This window comes from Phoca vitulina, unplaced genomic scaffold, assembly GCF_004348235.1.
Source record: "Phoca vitulina isolate PV1807 unplaced genomic scaffold, GSC_HSeal_1.0 scaffold104, whole genome shotgun sequence".
In the NCBI taxonomy this organism is placed as follows: Eukaryota; Metazoa; Chordata; class Mammalia; order Carnivora; family Phocidae; genus Phoca; species Phoca vitulina.
In genome coordinates, this window is record NW_022589807.1 from 545,828 (window position 1) to 564,725 (window position 18,898).

The 18,898-nt window shown below is 42.9% G+C and overlaps 2 protein-coding genes across 6 annotated transcripts in view; one reads left to right on the forward strand and one right to left on the reverse strand.

Annotated features, from left to right (window-relative positions):
• Positions 1–18,898, forward strand: part of CENPP (centromere protein P) — a 241,093-nt gene that overhangs the window by 155,524 nt on the left and 66,671 nt on the right. The window lies entirely within an intron of this gene.
• The window catches only part of ECM2 (extracellular matrix protein 2), a 34,885-nt gene continuing 28,220 nt past the window's right edge, over positions 12,234–18,898 (reverse strand). The window contains exons 9-11 of one of the 3 annotated variants that reach the window (XM_032397782.1): positions 18,433–18,759; positions 13,940–15,322; positions 12,234–12,630 (exon numbers count right to left, since the gene is read on the reverse strand). In XM_032397782.1, the coding sequence (XP_032253673.1) occupies positions 15,154–15,322; positions 18,433–18,759 (496 nt within the window). In that variant the 3' untranslated portion in view covers positions 12,234–12,630; positions 13,940–15,153. Of the gene's footprint in view, positions 12,631–13,873; positions 15,323–18,432; positions 18,760–18,898 lie in introns of those variants that run through there. The other 2 variants (XM_032397780.1, XM_032397781.1) reach the window with 2 other exon arrangements.

Here is an 18,898-nt window from a genome sequence, read left to right on the forward strand (position 1 = left end):
ATCCTATGGATGGGACCCAGTTTTTTCCTACACATTTGTTTGTTATCTTTATTGTTTTGTTTTTCCCTCGTTAGGCTTTGCTCTAAGAACTGGAGAATTTTTTTTTTTTAGGATTTTATTATTTGATAGAGAGACAGCGAGAGAGGGAACATAAGCAGGGGGAGTGGGAGAGGGAGAAGCAGGCTTCCCGCGGAGCAGGGAGCCCGACGCGGGGCTCGATCCCAGAACCCTGGGACCATGACCTGAGCCAAAACAAAGAGTCCGACACCCAACTGACTGCACCACCAGGCACCCTTGCATATAATTTCTCAGACTCCTTCCTGGCCTTCTCCTAGTGTGGAAATGGGGAGCAGCGATCTTGGTCCGAACAAAGGAGAACTGGAAAGGCCCTTGGGAATCATCTCCTACAAATTAGGAATGAAGTAGGTGGGGAGGAGGGTGTCTGTGGCCTCAAGAGACGCCTTTCAAAGCTCAGGAATCACCAGGAGGCTGAGTTGTGTGATGTCTGTCCAGCGGCTTCTGGCACTTCTGTGCCTTCTGCCCCTGGCTTCTGAGTGCAGTGGAGTGGATCGTATAGCATCTCGCAGTCGCTACGAGGAATCGTGTGGTCGATCGCTCATTCCACAAAACGGTGTTAAGTGCTGTGAGGAAAAGCAGGAAAGAGCTGTGGGAGAAGCCCTGAGGGTTGTGAGGGGGCTGGCCTTGCAAGTATGATTTTAGGAAGGTTCTGGGCCATCAAACCTGAGGATGTAAACTGTATGCTCTTCCTGTGTAACCGGAGGTTGCCTAGGGGATACGCTCAGGAAGGACAGGGCTCTCTGGTTTAGGATTAATTACTTACACTGCAGGTCATGACGTGTGCACAGTATTCAGCCTGCAGATGTGTTTTGTTTGGAGCATATGGTCTTTTTAAAAAACAGGAAATTTTATGTCAAAGTCCAAATTTACAGCATATCTTAAAAAACCAGTCTGACAAAGCTGGCCCTGATGTCCTGGGCAGTTCCAGCCATTGGCTGAGCTGGTGGCAGCAGCCTCCTTCCTGCGGGCTCCTGGTCCCTGGTTCCCGGCTGCCCTCCCTCCCCTACCCCCTGTGCCCTCAGGCCGTTGGAGGGTTTGCTCTGAAAATGAGTTAATGACGTGAATTGTCATTTAAAATGAATTGAGTTGAATTTATGGATATTGAAGGACTTATTGCAATAAGTTTATAATATTGTGTGGGTGTCAGATCTTTTAAACAATGTCTCAAAAGTCAGTTTGCTTTGAGGAAAGGGCACAAGTAATAGTTTTGCTTCAAATAAACTTTCTAGCTCTTTCCACTGAGAAGACCTGAATGCTCATGCATCTGACTTCCACATCTGTGTTTCTAAGGACCATTTCCCACTAGAAGGACCAAGGCTCCTAGGAGAAATGACGAGTAACAGGTTGGGGCCAGGGAAGGCATGAGATGTGCCTGAAACATCTCACACCAGCCAGCATCAGGGTGCACAGCTTCCCGCGGACACGTGGACAGAGTGTGGAAGCCAGCATCAGAGTGCACAGCTTCCCGCGGACACGTGGACAGAGTGTGGAAGCCAGCGTGAAGAGACCGCGTGAGCACCTTACGGAGCACGGGGTGGCCATGGATTATTGCATGTCAGATGCAAATGTTATTACAATAACAGGGAAAAGAGAGTCCGTGGGACAGCGCTTTTCCTACAGAAGAATGCCGGCTGATCAGGACAGAAGGAGCTCGACAGTCACCTGCTGGGACGTCTCCAGTGTGCTAACTGATTTAGGCAAAGATAGTGGAAGCCCAGACCACTATATGGAGGGTCACTGGATGGCAATATTCACACAGACGACTGTTTCTAATTACCAGGGAAAGATGGTACCACCTCAACCAAATGTCTCAGAATCACCAGTAATGGGCCTGCCCAACATCACCTGTGTGGGATTCCTGTCAGACATGTTTTATCTACGTCCAGTCAGACAAATGCAAACAGGGGACATTTTACAAGAGAGCTGGCTGGGACCCTTCAGAACAGCGAAGGGCCGAGACTGCCCTGGGCAGGGGTTACCGTCGTAGGTCACACACAGGAGACTGGAGGGTCCGCGTGTTAAACTCTGGGTCACACACACAGCCCCTGAGGGCATGGTTGGACAGTGGGGAACTCTGAGTATGGGCTGTGGTGAGACAGTCCTGGGTTTGCTGATGTGAGTGATTGTGATCGTTGCCCCATGGTCACATCAGGAGCTATCCGTGTTCTCAGAGTTTCCTCCTCTGGTTCTGGGCGACAGTCTTAAGACATCCACAGCTTGCATTCGGATGGTCCAGCCTGTCCCTTGCAAATTCTTATGCGTGTATGGACATGGACGTGGGAGGGAGAAAGAGATAAAATGAATAGACAAAACAGTGTAAATTGGTGAATGTAGGTGAAGAGTATAGAGGTGGTCATTGTATTGTCCTTTCAACTTGTCTTTGGCCTTAAAAATATTGCTAAATAACTGTGGAGGGGAAAAGGCAGTTTGCCTTAATTTTAACTTGTTTATCCTTACCTCTAGTGAAATATTTACATGTAAAATTTTAAGTTAAGTAAGCTGTTCCCCTACACAGGGTTTCCTAACCACGGTGCGTGAATCCCTAGAGGATTGAGAGAGGCTTTATGAGCCTCTTGATACATGTGAAGTCTTAGTAGACGTGTGTTTTTCTTCGTGGAGGGCTTATCACAGCTCGCCTCATACCCTCACAGGGGTCCGTCCTTCAAATAGTTAAGAACTACTGCCCCAGAATTAGTATTTCAGACAGTATAAATTTGGTAATTTTGAATGTAATTCTCAACTTATGTAAAACAAATCAACCTTTAGCAGATTCTTATAAAAAGTTTTGCTTCTATCAATTGATAGTTTAATGTAAGTTTATTTGACCGCAGAGACTCTGTTACTTAGAAACACACCATGACATTTCAATAGCATGATGCATTCCTTTTCTGTTCCAAACTAAGACGTGTTTGGTGCAATCACATGTTATTTTTAATGCAGTACGCTTTCCCTTGTGTGGATTCACATTCTTCACATTTTGTGTAAAGGAAAAAATATGCTCGACTCTTAAGTTTTGATTGTATCCACTTTCATGTAGAGAGAAATGTAACTTCAAAGAAGAAATAGTCATGCCTTTAATTTTCAGTTGTGTGATCACTGAGGCCTATTTACAGAGCTAGAAGCATTCGCTTCTTTGCAAATAACACTGTGTGACAGACCAAATTCCAGCATGGTGCACAGTCTCGACCGTTCCTGTTCGGCACATCAGGGCAGAGACATGTGAGTAACATGTTAGAGACATGTGAGTAACATGCTGAAGCATTCAGACGCACGGGCTCCGACGTGTGCTAACACATGACTGCCCTATTGACAGTGGACTGCAGGGACAGCCACGAAATGCTCGAGCTCCCCCGGGGGACCATGTGGCCTGCCGCGCCCGGCTGCGTGATGGGGGGGCCAAGGCTTGCTTGCAGATGGACTGTATTCCTGCAGACCCCCTTGCGGGGTATCTGAGGTGGAATCTTACCTGCAGGACACCTTTCTTGATCACATACTCTTCTAGTTTGGCTGGCTATTTTAAATAGTTTTTCCTCCATTTTAGGTGTTATAAGTAATCACAGTGAATCACATTTATAAGTAAGACTTACTCTTCTTTCTTATAATAATCAGGATTTTTTTCAAATCAGCTTCTAAATTACTCCTGTCTGTGATGAAGAGTAGTTTGGACTCTGTTGCATCCCACACGCACTGTGTGTTTATGGAGACCCTGGCTGTGCGTGCCTGCTTGCACTCTTCTCTGTGCGGAGGGTGTGAACAAAGGCTCCAGGTTTGGAAGAGCCGTGGACGTGCTACAGCGTCCTGCTGACCCCTGGCCTGTGCCATACGCCCACTCCTTTCCCCACTATATTTCACAATCTAAGGAATCAATTACCTTGAATAATTAATATCTACCATATTAAGAGTCCAGGCAGCCTTGAGCAAGTCACCGAACCTCCCTGCCTGCAGGTTTCCTGACACCTTATCAGTGAAGGAATGGATGCTCACCTGATCCTTTGTCCACCCTGTGCCCAGCACAGTCATGGGTGGCCCCTCATTTGACCTTCCCAGCAGCCTGGGGAGGTAGATGGTGTTCCCCCCAGTTTCATGGGTGAGGACACTGGAAATCAGAGTCTAAGTAACATGACCAAGTCCACAGCTAATAAGGACTCCAGGTCAGAACCATGATACTTGTTCTTGATTTTTAACTGTAAGAGATGGACCTCATGTTCCTTTTTTCTTTTTTTTTTTTTTAAGATTTTATTTATTTATTTGACAGAGAGAGAGAGAGCGAGAGCAGGAACACAAGCAGGGGGAGTGGGAGAGGGAGAAGCAGGCTTCTTGCCAAGCAGGGAGCCCGATGTGGGACCCGATCCTAGGCCCTGGGATCATGACCTGAGCCAAAGGCAGACGCGTAACGACTGAGCCACACAGGCGCCCGGACCTCATGTTTCAGTAGACTTCTGGATTTGCAGACCCTGGAGTCCTCTTGTATAGGTTAGAGCTGTCCAGAAACTTCTATTTCCATGTGTGTGTTTTTTGTTTTGTTTCGTTTTAGGGAGTAGGGAGGAGAGGGGCAGAGGGAGAGGAGAGAGAGAATCTTAAGCAGGCTGCATGCCCAGCACAGAGCCCCATGCGCTGTTCCATCTCACGACCCTGAGATCATGACCTGAGCCAAAATCAGGAGTTGGGCGCTTAACCCACTGTGCCACCCAGGCGCCCCTCATGCACACTTTTAATGTTTTTGAATTTTAGGTTGACTGAGGATCTGAATTTACATTCAGCTATGGACAGAAGAATAATTCAGTCATCTTCAGTCTGTAAATATATCTCCTACGAGGAAACTTTCTGTCTTCTAAATAAGGGAAGGAGGCGGAATAGATGTCAGAGAGGGCTTTAACCGCCCTTTGAGGTTTCACTGAAACAGCAGAATTTGAGCAGTTCCTTTTATGTCAGCATCCATGAACCTAGTAATTCATGGTATATTTAAATGATGGCTTTCGAGAACATAGTCGATGTTGTTATTATGCAGAACAATCAGTTGGTTACGGAGTATTACCAGTTGTCAAAGCACGGCTTAGTTGTTTATAAAATACTCTGTGTTTTCTGATGTCCATGTCAGGAAATATTAATAAGACAAATTATTCTTTATTAATTTTAGGACCCTGTATAAATCTTTTTCAGTTCAGTGTCTCACTTTTCCTTTAAAAGTCCTCAGAGTTTGCAGATTCCCTTCTGTTTTGTTTAGGAGCAGTGTTGATACCAGTGCTGGAGGGCTCATGAGCTGATCAGTTCAGACCTGGGTTCAGCAGTCAGTTTAGCACCAATTTGGTGCTCAGAATGGAGGGATCCAAGAAACAACTTGTCTCTGTTCTTCTAGTTTTACAGCCATTTTGGAGAAACATGATATACCCCCTGTCCGTCTACTACGCAGCACCACACATGCAATAAATAATCAATGCACACCTAACTCATGATACAAGATTTGTCACCAGGGTGGTGGCACCTGTCCCGAGTGCCAGGTGAGAGGGGGCCAGGCTTCTAGGCGTATCTCGTCTTGTACCCCAGAAGCTCCATGTGGTCAGATGGAAACTGGCAGTGGGCTTGGCTCCTTCGCTCCCTTGACATCAGGAGCCAGTGCCCATTAGGGTTCAGCTCCCCTGCCCATCTCCTCTCAGAGTTGTCCTTGCCTGTGGATTCCCGTCTTTCCCAATCCTTCTATTGTCCTGCCTGAACTCTGTGGCAACCCCCAAATTCAGCGTGTTCTTGCCCAAACTGTCCCCTCCTGTCAGCCTCTCTGCATCGTCCCTGAGGCATGAGCTGTTCTCTCTGGCTCCCTTCTCTTGTGTCTCTTGGCTGGCAGCCAGCTGTCCCGGCATCACACCCGTCCCTGTTTCTGCTCTTCCTCCTGTCACCTGTGCTGGTCTCACCAGCCCCGCCGTGCTGGCTCATATCCCTTCCTGACACCGTTGCTCTCTTGACCTTCCTCCCTCAGAGCTCACGGTGCCCTCGCTTCTCCTTGTGCTAAGTCTGCTCTCCTGAGCCCTCCTCACCTCTGCTCATCCCCTCCACTCTGCTGACTCAGATCCTATGTCAGGGTCCCTCAAGCCTGATGCTCTTCACTGCTCTGAATTCAGTGCCAGTTACCTCCCATGTTGTACCACAGGCTTTCTTTGTTTCCCTGAATTTGTCAGTTCAGGGAAGCCATTTTTGCCTACAGCACACAGTACTACACGAGCCACCAGTAAAAGTTGGGGGGTTTATCCTTTAGCTAATCATCTGTGGCTTAAATTTTCACATACTAGCCAAATCTAAAGTTATCTTAAAACAAGTGTTAAGATTTATTAGCCCTTCCCAATGAATTTTTTTAAAGAATATTTATTTATTTATTTATTTATTTATTTATTTATTTATTTATTTATTGAGAGAGCACGTGTGTGCATGCAAGCATGGGCAGGGGCAGAGTCAGAGAATGTCCAGCAGACTACCGCTGAGTGTGGAGCCCGCCACAGGGCTCGATCCCACGACCCCAAGATCATGACCTGAGCTGAAATCAAGAGTCAGATGCTTAACCGACAGCCACCCAGGCGCCCCCCACAATGAATTTAAAGGTTTATACTACATACTATTGAATGGTTATTGGAATAATCACACTCTTACGTGTGAATGGGCTAATCATGCTGACCTCACTGCTCTTAGAAGTGTCCATGCATACGTACCAGAGGACACTGTGCAGAGGCAGATTTCAACTAGCGCCGTGGGTAGTTTTTGTCTTTTTTTTTTTTTTTTTTTAAGATTTTATTTATTTATTTGACAGAGACACAGCGAGAGCAGGAACACAAGCAGGGGGAGTGGTAGAGGGAGAAGCAGGCTTCCCGCAGAGCAGGGAGCCCGATGTGGGACTCGATCCCAGGACCCTGGGATCATGACCTGAGCTGAAGGCAGACGCCCAACGACTGAGCCACCCAGGCGCCCTGTCATGGTTTTTTTTTTTTTTAATTGAAGTATAATTAACATACAGTATTAGCTTCAAGTGTACAGTATATTGATTCAACATTCTACACATTATTCAATGCTCATCACGATAAACGTACTCTTAAGCCCCTTCACCTGTTTCACCCCTCCCTCTCACTCACCTCCCCTCTGGCAACCAGTTTGTTCTCTGTATTTAAAAGGCTGGTTTTTTGTTTGTCTCTTTTTTCTTTCATTCTTTGTTTCTTAAATTCTACATATGAGTGAAATCATATGGTATTTGTCTTAGTCTGGCTTATTTCACCTAGCATTACACCCTGTAGGTCTGTCTATGTTGTTGCAAATGGCAGGATTTCATTCTTTCTGTGGCTGACTAATATTCCATTGTATATATACACCACATCTTCTTTACCCATTCATCTATTGGACACGTGGGCTGCATATCATGGCTATTGTAAATAACGCTGCAATAAAGATAGGGGTGCATATATCTTTTCAAATTAGTGTCTTCATTTTCTTTGGGTAAATACCCAACAGTGAAATTACTGGATCATATGGTAGTTCTATTTTTAATTTTTTTAGGTACCTCCAGACTGTTTTCCATACTGGCTGCACCAATTCACATTCCCACCAACAGTGCACAAGGGTTCCTTTTTCTCCACATCCTCATTAACACTTGTTACTTCTTGTCTTCTTGATTTTAGCCATTCTGACTGGCGTGAGGTGGTATCTCATTGAGGTTTTGATTTGCATTTCCCTGATGACTAGTAATATTGAGCATCTTTTCATGTGTCTGTTGGCCATCTGTATGTCTTCCTTAGAAAAATGTCTATTCAGATCTAGTGCCCATTACAATTGGATTACTTGTTTTTGGGGTGTTGGGTTGTGTAAGTTCTTTATATATTTTAGATTATCAATCCCTTATCAGATATATCATTTGCAAATATCTTCTCAAATTCAGTAGGTTGCTTTTTTGTTTCATTGATGGTTACATTTGTTGTGCAAAAGCTTTTTATTTTGGTGTTGTCCCAGTAGTTTAGTTTTGCTTTCATTTCTCTCAGGAGACATAGCCAGAAAAACGTTTTGATTGAAGTCAGAGAAATTACTGCCTGTGTTTGCTTCTAGGAGTTTTATGGTTTTGGGTCTCACATACAGGTTTTCAATCCATTTTGTGTTTATTTTTGTGTATGGGATAAGAAAGTCCGGTTTCATTCTTTTTTATGTAACTGTCCAGTTTTCTCAACACCATTTGTTGAAGACACTCTCTTTTCCTCATTATATATTCTTGTCTCCTTTGTTGTAGATTAATTGATCATATGAGGATGGATTTATTTCTGGGCTCTGTATTCTGTACTATTGATCAACATGTCTCTTTCTTTCTTTTTTTGAATGAGAAAGTGAGCACAAGTGTGCGGGAGAGGGAGAAAGAGAATCCCAAGCAGGCTCCACGCCCAGCATAGAGCCTGACATAGGGCTCGGTCTCTCAACCCTGAGATCATGACCTGAGCCGAAACCGAGAGTCACCAACTTAACCAACTGAGCCACCTAGGCGCCCCTCAATGTGTCTCTTTCTGTTTTGATTCCTACAGCTTTGTAGTATATCTTGAAATCTGGGATTGTGATACCTCCAGCTTTGTTCCTTCTCAAGATTGCTTTAATAATTCGGCGTCTTTCGTGGTTCCACACAAATTTCAGAATTATTGTAGTTCTGTGAAAAATGCTGTTGGTATTTTGGTAGGGATTGTAAATCTGTAGATTGGTTTGGGTAGTATGACATTTTAACAATATTAGTTCTTCCAATCCATGAGCATGGAATATCCTTCCACTTGTTTGTGTTGTCTTTAGTTTCTTTCATCAGTGTTTTATAGATTTTGGAGTACAGGTTTTTCACTTCTTTGGTTAAGTTTATTCCTAGATATTTTATTTTTGGTGTAATTGTAAATGGGATTGTTTTCTTAATTTCTCTTTCTGTTGCTTCATTGTTAGTGTATAGGAATGCAAGTATATTAATTTTATACCCTGTGACTTTACTGAATTCATTTATCAGTTCTAGTAGTTTTGTGATGGAATCTTTAGTGTTTTCTATATGTAGTATCATTTCATCTGCAAATAGGGTAAGTTTTACTTCTTCCTCACCAATTTGGATGCCTTTTATTCCTTTTTCTTGTCTGATTGCCGTGGCTAGTACTTCCAGTATGTGTTGAATAGAGTAGTGAGATTGAACATCCTTGTCTTATTCCTGACCTTAAAAGGAAAGCTCTTAGTTTTTCCCCATTGAGTGTGATGTTTGCTGTGGGTTTTTCGTATATGGTCTTATTAGGTTGAAGTATGTTCCTTCTAAACCTATTTTGTTGAGGGATTTTTTTTTTAAGATTTTATTGTATTTGAGAGAGATAGAGAGTAGAGCACAAGCAGGGGGAGGAACAGAGGAAGAGGAAGAAGCAGGCTCCCCACAGAGCAGGGAGCCCCATGTGGGACTCGATCCCAGGACCCTGAGATCACGAAGGCAGACGCTTAACTGACTGAGCCACCCAGGCGCCTCTGTTGAGGGTTTTTTATCATGAGTGTGTGTTGTGCTTTGTCAGATGCATTTTCTGTGTCTGTTGAGATGATCTGTGATTTTTATCCTTTCTCTAATTGATGTGATGTATCACGTTGATTGATTTGCAAATATTGAAGCATCCTTGCATCCCTGGATTAAATCCCACTTGATCATGGTGAATTATTTTTTTAACATAGTTTTGGATTTAGGTGCTAATATTTTGAGGATTTTTGCATCTGTATTCATCAGAGATACTAATATGGACTTTTCTAATAATAGGGGACCTTAACACCCCACTTACAGCATCAATGGACAGATCATCCAGACCAAAATTCAACACAGAAACAGTGGCTGTGAACAACACATTTGACCAGATGGACCTAACAGATATATTCAGAACAATCCATCCAAAACCAGCAGAATACATATTCTTTTCAAGTGTACATGGAACATTCTGCAGAATAGGGCACATATTAGGTCACAAAACAAGTCTAAGTCTCAAGATTGAAATCATATCATGTATTTTTTTCTGATCACAACACTATGAAACTAGAAATCAAAAGAAAAAGTCTGAAAATTACATGGAGACTAAATAACATGCTGCTAACCAATGAATGGGTCAGCCAAGAAATGAAAGAGGAAATCAAAAAAGTACATGGAGACAAATGAAAACACAACGGTCCAGAATCACTGGGATGCAGGAAAAGCTGTTCGAAGAGAGAAGTTTAGAGCAATACAGGCCTACCGCAAGGAGCAAGAAAAATCTCAAGTAACCTAACCTTACACAGAAAGGAGCTAGAAAAAGAACAAAACCCAAAACCAGTAGAAGGAAAGAAATAATAAAGATTAGAGCAGAAATAAATGAAATAGAGTAAAAAGCAATAGAACAGATCAATGAAACCAGCAGTTGGTTTTTTGAAAAAGTAAACAAAATTGATAAACCTTTTACCAGGCTCATCAAGAAGAAAGGAGACAGAACTCAAATAAAATCAGAAATGAGAGAGGGGACATAATAGCTGACACCACAGAAATAGAAAGGATTATAAGAGAGTATTAGGAAAAATTATTTCCCAACAAATTGGACAACCCTGAAGAAATGGATAAATTCCTAGAAACATAAGCTCCCAAAACTGAAACAGGAAGAAATAGAAAATTTGAACACACCAGTAACCAGCAAAGACATTGAATCACTAATCAAAAAACTCCCAACAACAAACAAAAGTCCAGGACCAGACGGCTTCACAAGTGAATTCTACGCAACATTTAAAGAAGAGCTAATACCTATTCTTCTCAAACTATTCCACAAAAATAAAAGAGGAAGGAAAACTTCCAAACTGATTCTGTGAGGCCAGCATTACCCTGATACCAAAGCCAGACAAAGACACTACAAAAAAGGAATTTTTTTCTTTTTTTCTATGTTAATGAAAGCAGTCATCTTAAGGAGTAATTAACTTTGACTTGATGAGGCTGACTCCCTAGGTGATGTGTGGGGTCAGTGGACAGTGCAAGCCCACAGAGAGGGCGTTGGACCTTGCTCACCTCTGTTGGCAGCACCCACTATACCAGGTGCCCAGCGCCCACTCAGGTGTCCAGACTTTCCGCTTTTTGGACTTCAGTCAGAAGAAGCAGAGTAAGTCCAGGCTCAGCCACATGCCCCATGTTGCTTCCAAGTGGCACCCACCGACTCTTGCCGCAGCGTCCTCACCTGTGCTCCCTCAGCCACCTGCTTTCCCGGGTGTTTCTGGTCAGAGGACAGCAGCCCCACCCCACTGTGGTGGGGCTGCAAAGGAGCAGACGTGCCAACTAGACCTCCTTGCCCAGCACACAGGGAGGCTGGCCACGTCCGGGCAGCTGTAATCCATGCACCTGAGAAGCCTTTGCTCAGGCCAAGGCTCTCCAGCCATGTCTTGTAGGAGTGAAGGGGAGTTGGGCCAAGGGTTAGGGAAGGACCAGGGACTTAGGAGCATGTTCTTTGTGAATCTTAAAACTTGGTTTGTGAGTCAGATAGCACCTGTCCATTGGTTCTAAGAAAAAGCATGGGAGGGCAGGAGCAGCTAATCTTTCTGAAGGTAGCAAAGTTGCTCTGTCTGAAGGAGAGTGCACTTCTTCAGGGACATTTCCACCCCAGGGCGCCACAGACCCCTTGAAAACCACTGATCTGTTCCAGACACATTATTTTATGATTGAATCAAGTGATCCCAGACAAGTAAAATGGCTGTAAACTAATCATTGGAGATCAAGGTGGGCACCCAGGCCTGATTCCTGGTATAGTTATTTCCTTATAATTCCAGGCTTTACGTGTCTTTGACCATGTCATATCTTTAGTGCTTTTTTGTAATAATCTTAAGCCATATCTCAAAATTAAAAATATGGTTAGCATTCTTTGTATGTATGTGCAAAGATGACACACCATTAATATTTTAGGTCATAGCTACACTAGAACTTTCTATGTGTTAGCATGTGTTACATATGTGTTAGTAATTACAACATATTTCTGAAGCCAAGCAGAACATCTGTTTGTTTTTAACGTTATATCATGAAGAATGTTTGCTATAAAGACATTTATCACTCGTTTTTTTTTAAAGGAATTCAAACTTCCTATCCAGGACATGATGAAATTTCAAGGCCGAACAAGTTCATTGCTAGACATATTTTATATTTTAAGTTATAAAATCAGAAATAAAAGTGTCTTCCAACTTAAGAACAACACTTCCTTCAATCACTCTGATTTTCAGCCTTCCAGGAGACTGTTCTGGCCGGGTGTCCCAGCTGCACAGTGCGGTCTTCACGCACACTGGCGCCGGGGTCACTGCACACCTACCGTGGGGCAGCACCTCGCGGCAGCTCGTGGGGCTCGCACACTCTTGAGACCCAGGGTCTGGGAGCTGAGGACCCCAGCTTCACCACAGCACCACCCTGTTCTGCTGACCTCATTGCCCTTGGTTGGCCTTGATGTGACTGTCTCTCTGATGTTCTGCTTATTTTCCCTTCCACGCTGTGTGTCCCCAGAGAGGAGAGACCTCTTCAGTTCTGTTTATTCCCGTCTCTCTCTAGAACAGCATCTGGAACACAGGTTCAAGTCAGAAGGAGAAATGAGTGCAGGAATAGCTCAGTATCCATCTGCATTGTCCCAGGGTGCAAACTCTGTTGACTCACCTTAAACTTTGCTGCCTAGACTGCCTTAAACGATTTATGTCAGTACATTTATATTCTCACAGCAGGAAGTATAACGGAAGGGTTCTTGTTAAAGAGATGAATGACTGTGTCTTCTTGTTTTTACCTGTCTCACATTCAACTTGGCCAATTTAAATTCATTACGCTCCTACTTTCCTGAAGTGCTTATAAATCTCAACTTTTTGTTCCATAAGATTCTGCTTCTGCTCTTAGCCACCTGCCCTGATTCTAACAGCATTCATCGTATTGTTGTTATTGTTCATGTTACAATCTCAAAATCCTAGCTATTACAAGAGGGTGCTTAGAAGGAAGGGCTTAGAAATAAAATTAGCGTGGGGTGCCTGGCTGGCTCAGTCCATGGAGCATGACTCTTGATCTCAGGGTTGTGAGTTCAAGCCCCACACTGGGTGTGGAAATTACTTAAAATCTTAAAAAAAAAAAAAAAAAAAAGGGGTGCCTGGGTGGCCCAGTCAGTTGACTCAGTTTCAGCTCTGGTCGTGATGTCAGGGTTGTGAGATCGAGTTCTGCACTCAGCAGAGAGTCTGCTTGAGATTCTCTCCCTCTGCCCCCCCAGTGCCCCGTGCATGCGCGCTGTCTCTCTCTGTCTCTCTCGAATAAATAAATAAATCTTTAAAAAAATAATAAATAGGATTAGCTCAAATGGGATAAAATCAAACTCACATCTTTTTTTTTTTTTTTAAAGATTTTATTTATTTATTAGAGAGAGAATGAGAGACAGAGAGCATGAGAGGGAGGAGGGTCAGAGGGAGAAGCAGACTCCCTGCCGAGCAGGGAGCCCGATGCGGGACTCGATCCCGGGACTCCAGGATCATGACCTGAGCCGAAGGCAGTTGCTTAACCAACTGAGCCACCCAGGCGCCCCTCAAACTCACATCTTAGAAAGTTGCTCAGGAACTAGATTTGGGGGCGCCTTGGTGGCTCAGTCGGTTAAGCGTCTGCCTTCGGCTCAGGTCATGATCCCAGGGTCCTGGGATCGAGCCCCGCATCGGGCTCCCTGCTCGGCGGGAAGCCTGCTTCTCCCTCTCCCACTCCCCCTGCTTGTGTTCCCTCTCTGCTGTGTCTCTCTCTGTCAAATAAATAAATAAAACCTTTAAAAAAAAAAAAAAGGAACTAGCTTCGGTGACTATGCTGGTGGCTGTCACTTTGATCCGGAAGGTTGATAATGAGTGCACTCACCTGCATGCCACACTTCGCAGATGTTTCTCATGGCTCCCTGGTTCTCTGACAGCCTGTGAAGTGGGGCTGGGAGCTCCCGTGGGTGGGGAGACAACTGTTACAAGATCAGGTCACTGAAGTTTGAAAAGTTAAAGTGATCTGAATATAAGCTCCTAGTCTGGTGTTTTGTAGACACAAAATTGAGAGCAACAAGAGAAGTCAACACAGTTTCTATATGTGTCCTTTATAAATTAGTCTAGAAATAATGACAAAAGATCATTACATAATGAAAATTTTAATACCATATGGTTTTGGTAGGTTCTAGTACATGGTAAATGCTAAGAGCTTTATGTTAAATTGAACTGAATAAAAGGATACTTGTGAGCATGTTAGGGCAAAGAAGGTAGGTGCTAACAATGACCAATGGAGCAAAAATTTTCAAAAATGCGTGCCTTGGGTTTATATTTATAAGGTTGTAGCATGGACAATTAATATATTTTAAGCAAACTCCACTACTTTCCATAAAATCTTTTGATCTTGAATAAAGAATAATGAGGGTGCTTAAAATTTTTTAGACTGACACAGAAATTTTAGACTTGGAGAAAAGTTTCAAAAATAGTGTAGAATTCACATATACCTTCCTATAATGTTAATAACCAGTAATGTAACCATACTACAAGTCTCAAAACCAGGAAGTTACATGACAGTAGTGTTTTAATTTCACGTGTGAGGAATTAGAGCAAAGCCAATCGCTAAGTATATTATACAATAATTATAGTATAGGATCTTATAGAAAATGAGTAGATTATTGTTTTAACAGTAGGATAATTAACAGAACACTAATTCATAAATTCCAGCTATTATTTTTTTCTCTCATACACTTCTCGGTCTTGAACCATAACACACATAATTTTTAAGGGGACTTTGAGTGTTTCGGCTGATAGCAATACTCAGGTCAGTTGTAAAGGACATACTTATTTTGCTCCAGATTTTCCCAGTCTAAGTCAACAGTGAATAAAATCCTGTTCTCTAAGGAACCTTGCAGTTAAAGGGCTTTTTTTCTGGAGTGTGAAGCTGAAACTTTCCCTAAAACTGGTGGAGAAGTAAACTTGGGGTATGTTTTGGTTGTTTCTCTGTGGGGTGGCAAGTCAGGTAGGGGTCTCACTTATCAATGACAAATGCTGCTGCAGCAAATATAGGAGTACAGGTTACAAGTGATGAACAAAAACCTGGAATTATTTGATATTTTGTGGTTTAAGAACTATACTTGAGTATGATCTTATGCACGAAAATGCATAGGATGATATTTCTCTTGTTTTAATATAGTTGTTTTCAAGATGAAGATGCTCCAGGGTCGAATCACCATCTTCTTCAGCATTGCAGATTTGTTCTGGAAGAATATTCCTGAGGAAAAATAGATGTACAAGTCATAAACGGTCCAAGCAGTATTCAGGCTTTATCGTTTAGGAGTTAAATTGTACATTTGTTTAAAAATGTTTTTGTTGCTAAAATAAAACTGGATCTTTTTCTGATAGACTAGAATAAATTTCAAATATGTTAAAGATGTGAAAAATGAAGCCATAGGAGTAGAATAAAGTATACCCTGGGAGTGGGAAAAAAATCTCCCTTGACTCAAAAACGAGAAACACTAAAAGAAAAGATTAATAAATTGACTACAGGTATTTTAAAAATGCAAAGTTAAGAGACATGGCAAACTAGGAGACTATTGCAAGTTTGCAACTTACATCACAGATACAGGGCTAATGTACAAAGCCCTCTTAAAAACCTATGCAGAAAAAGAAGAGGGGGAAATGCCCGGCTAACCGGTTCACCGAAGAAAAAATGAAATGACGTGGGAACATGAGGAGATGCTTAGTTTCATTCATGATAAGACAAATGCATACTGCGAGTATCCTGCCACACCACCACCACTGACCAGATTTGCCTCCCACAAAAACATTCACAAGCTCATTAACGTGGTCCGGTCCTGGGGCTGTGCAGGACCCCCATCCCCGGCGGGAGGGACCAGGACCAGGGACCAGGCGGCATCTCCCTTCACTCAGCTAGGAACCTCGCCCAGAGTTAGGCCAGAAAATGCAAAATGCCGTCCAAAGTTATGCATTATGGATTGTTTGTAGTAGTAAAAGAAGGGAAACAAGTAGGTGTCTGTCTGTGAGGAACTGGTTAAATGGCATACTGGTCAGTTGTAAAAATAATAAGGAAATTCTCTGTATATTGGTAAAGAGTGATAGGATATACTGATAATCTTTAAAAAGTAAAGAGTAAAAAAACCGAGAGAGAGAGAGAAAAGAAAAATCTTTCTGTGTCATAATTTGTGTGGGAATTGTGGAAGGGGATGGGGAATATGAATGTGCATGTATGCGTATATTTGCAAACAGAAATACTGGGAAAAACTACAAAGTAATTTTAAAAGAATTAACCTATGGGGAATGATGGAGTATAGCATATGGGACAGGCAAAGAAGAAAGACTTCTCTTCATATACCTTGTTACAGTTTTGACTTTGGAATTTTATAAACGTTTAATATAGTCAAAATAATATTAAATAGGAAATAGCATTCCTAAAAACCAAAAACAAGCTAAAGCCCTTATCAGAGTGTCAGGTCGTTGACATGTTGTCACAGAGAAAACCGTTGTTATTTCTGCCACACGTCCTCGAGGCACATATTCTAAAGACAAACAGAGAGCTCCCTAAGACACCGTATACTTCATCCAGTACTTTTGGGGTTATAATAGTGGTATTCTTACTTTGAAACTATTGTTTGTATATTGTAAGATAGTTAATGATGTTGGGAACCTAGATTCCTAGTATAAGATAAACAAATTTAAAACAAAGAATACTCTATATGGTTAAATTAGAATTGGGAACATCAGTATGAAGTCCTGTTCTTTTTCTTTACAAAATACATATTTCCTGGCAATTCACTGCAAGGCCTTGAAACAGTAACACCACTTTGGAAAAGGCACGTGCCTGGTGCCCAGCCTGGGGCATGTGATGTGAATGCTGCTCCCAGTGAGGGGGGCGTGGGGACCTCTGAAAGAAGGCTGTCACAGGTGCGCAGTAGGGGCGGGGAAAGTGCGCCGCCCAGGACCCACAGAGGGCTCCCACCCGCCAAGGAGTGGGGCTTAGGAACAATATAGTTGATTAAAACATTCCAAATATATAAAACCATAAGTTAATATTGATTATCCAGAGAAAGAAAGCCAAAAACAAAATAATAAAACAAACACTTAGGCACCAAATTTTTTTCCTGAGACAGCCTCTGTTAACATTTTAATATATTGTATAGTCCTTTCCATTTCTACTTATCACATACGTATCATTTTTTCCAGTTTTATAAAGACAGCATTAACATACAGTATGATATTAGTTTAAGGTATACGACATGATTTGATATTTGTATATATTGCAAAATGATCATCATTATATTAAGTTTAGTTAACATCTGTCAGCTCACATAGATATTTGTAGCCAGCTTCTTGGCCTGATTCGACATTTAGAGGAAAGAACTGGGCATTTGTCTTACCTTTAAGTGACCCTAGCTGATAAAAAATCCTTTACAAAGGAATTCCAGCTACTAACAGATGTGTAAAGGGTAGCAAAAGTAGTGAGTCACTATTTTGTTGCCCCTAAGGAAATAAGTTTCAAGCAGCACTCATCTGTGAGTGAGACCCTTGGTTCAGAGGTGAGGAAAAAGGTATTAATGGAGATTCCAGACCGTGACCACCTGAATCCCACCAGAAGTGGGACAGACGTGTGCGTCCTCATGCAGCAAATAGGAAGCACAGGGCACATCCTACGACGTACGTAGCCAAGCAGCTTTTAACTGCATCTTACAAAGCCTTCCCCACGCCCACCTCTCTCCCCAGCACTGTTATACACCCATGACTCTTTCCCTCTGTGTTTTAGGAATTTGTGTTTGGATTGTAGAGACAGAGAAAAGAGGAAGGGGTATGCTCCTCAGGGACAGGAGCCCGCCTCAGGGACTGGCTACGGCCGCATTACCATAGCATTCCAGAGTAATTCTTGAGTCCTTCGTGCTGTCCAGGCAGACAGAAAACTGGGTCCCCAGAAGTGAGAAAAGCTGAGTCTCAATAATTTTATTCAGAATTCTACCTTCAGAAAAAATCTAGATAGAATCAGTTTTAATTTTAGCATATATTTAAGTTTTGTTCTCTACAGAGTAGAGTTTTTAAAATTACACATGGAGGTAGAAGCAGCATAATCGTCCGCCTCCTGGGTTCCCAGTATCGTGCAGTAATATTCTGTTCTAAAGGGTTTTTACTGGGAAAGTTTGCAAACCTAGACACACATAGAAAAAAGCTATGATGAATCCTTTTGTACCTGTAAACATCTGCCAGTTTTGTTTAATGTGGCCTCTTGTCCTTTTTCCCCTTATAAGTAAATCCCAGACATCATGTCGTGGTTGTTTAATCATATCCTCTGTCAGCCACACCAATTTTAAACTGATACTTGAAAAAGCCAAAATTTACCGTATCTTGTTGTTGTTCAGCCTCAGAAAATGTAGTGCTTTCATTTCCCGTACTCCAGGTGGTATAGATTTTAAGTCATTGTGATCCAGAAACAGCTCTCTCAGAGAATGATAAGCCCCATAGAAGGAGACTCGGTCCACTCCGTCATCAGAGAGTCTGTTAAATGACAGGTACAGGTACTCCAGGCCTGGCTCCATGTGGCCAAACACGTAGCCGGGGATGCGCTCGATCTGGTTCCCAAGGAGTACGAGGTGCAGCAGGGACTTGGGCAGGTAGGAAGGGACGTGGTAGAGCTTGTTGTAGGAGAGGTCGATGGACTCCAGATTTCTGCAGCAAAGAAGGATGAGCAGGGCGCAGTGTAAGGCGGGAACCATGAGCTCCGGGCTCGGACAGGGCCGTGTTCCTGCCACTGCCTGGTTTGCAGTAGTGACTCCTGCATGAGGGGGGCTGTGTGGTGGCCTGCCCC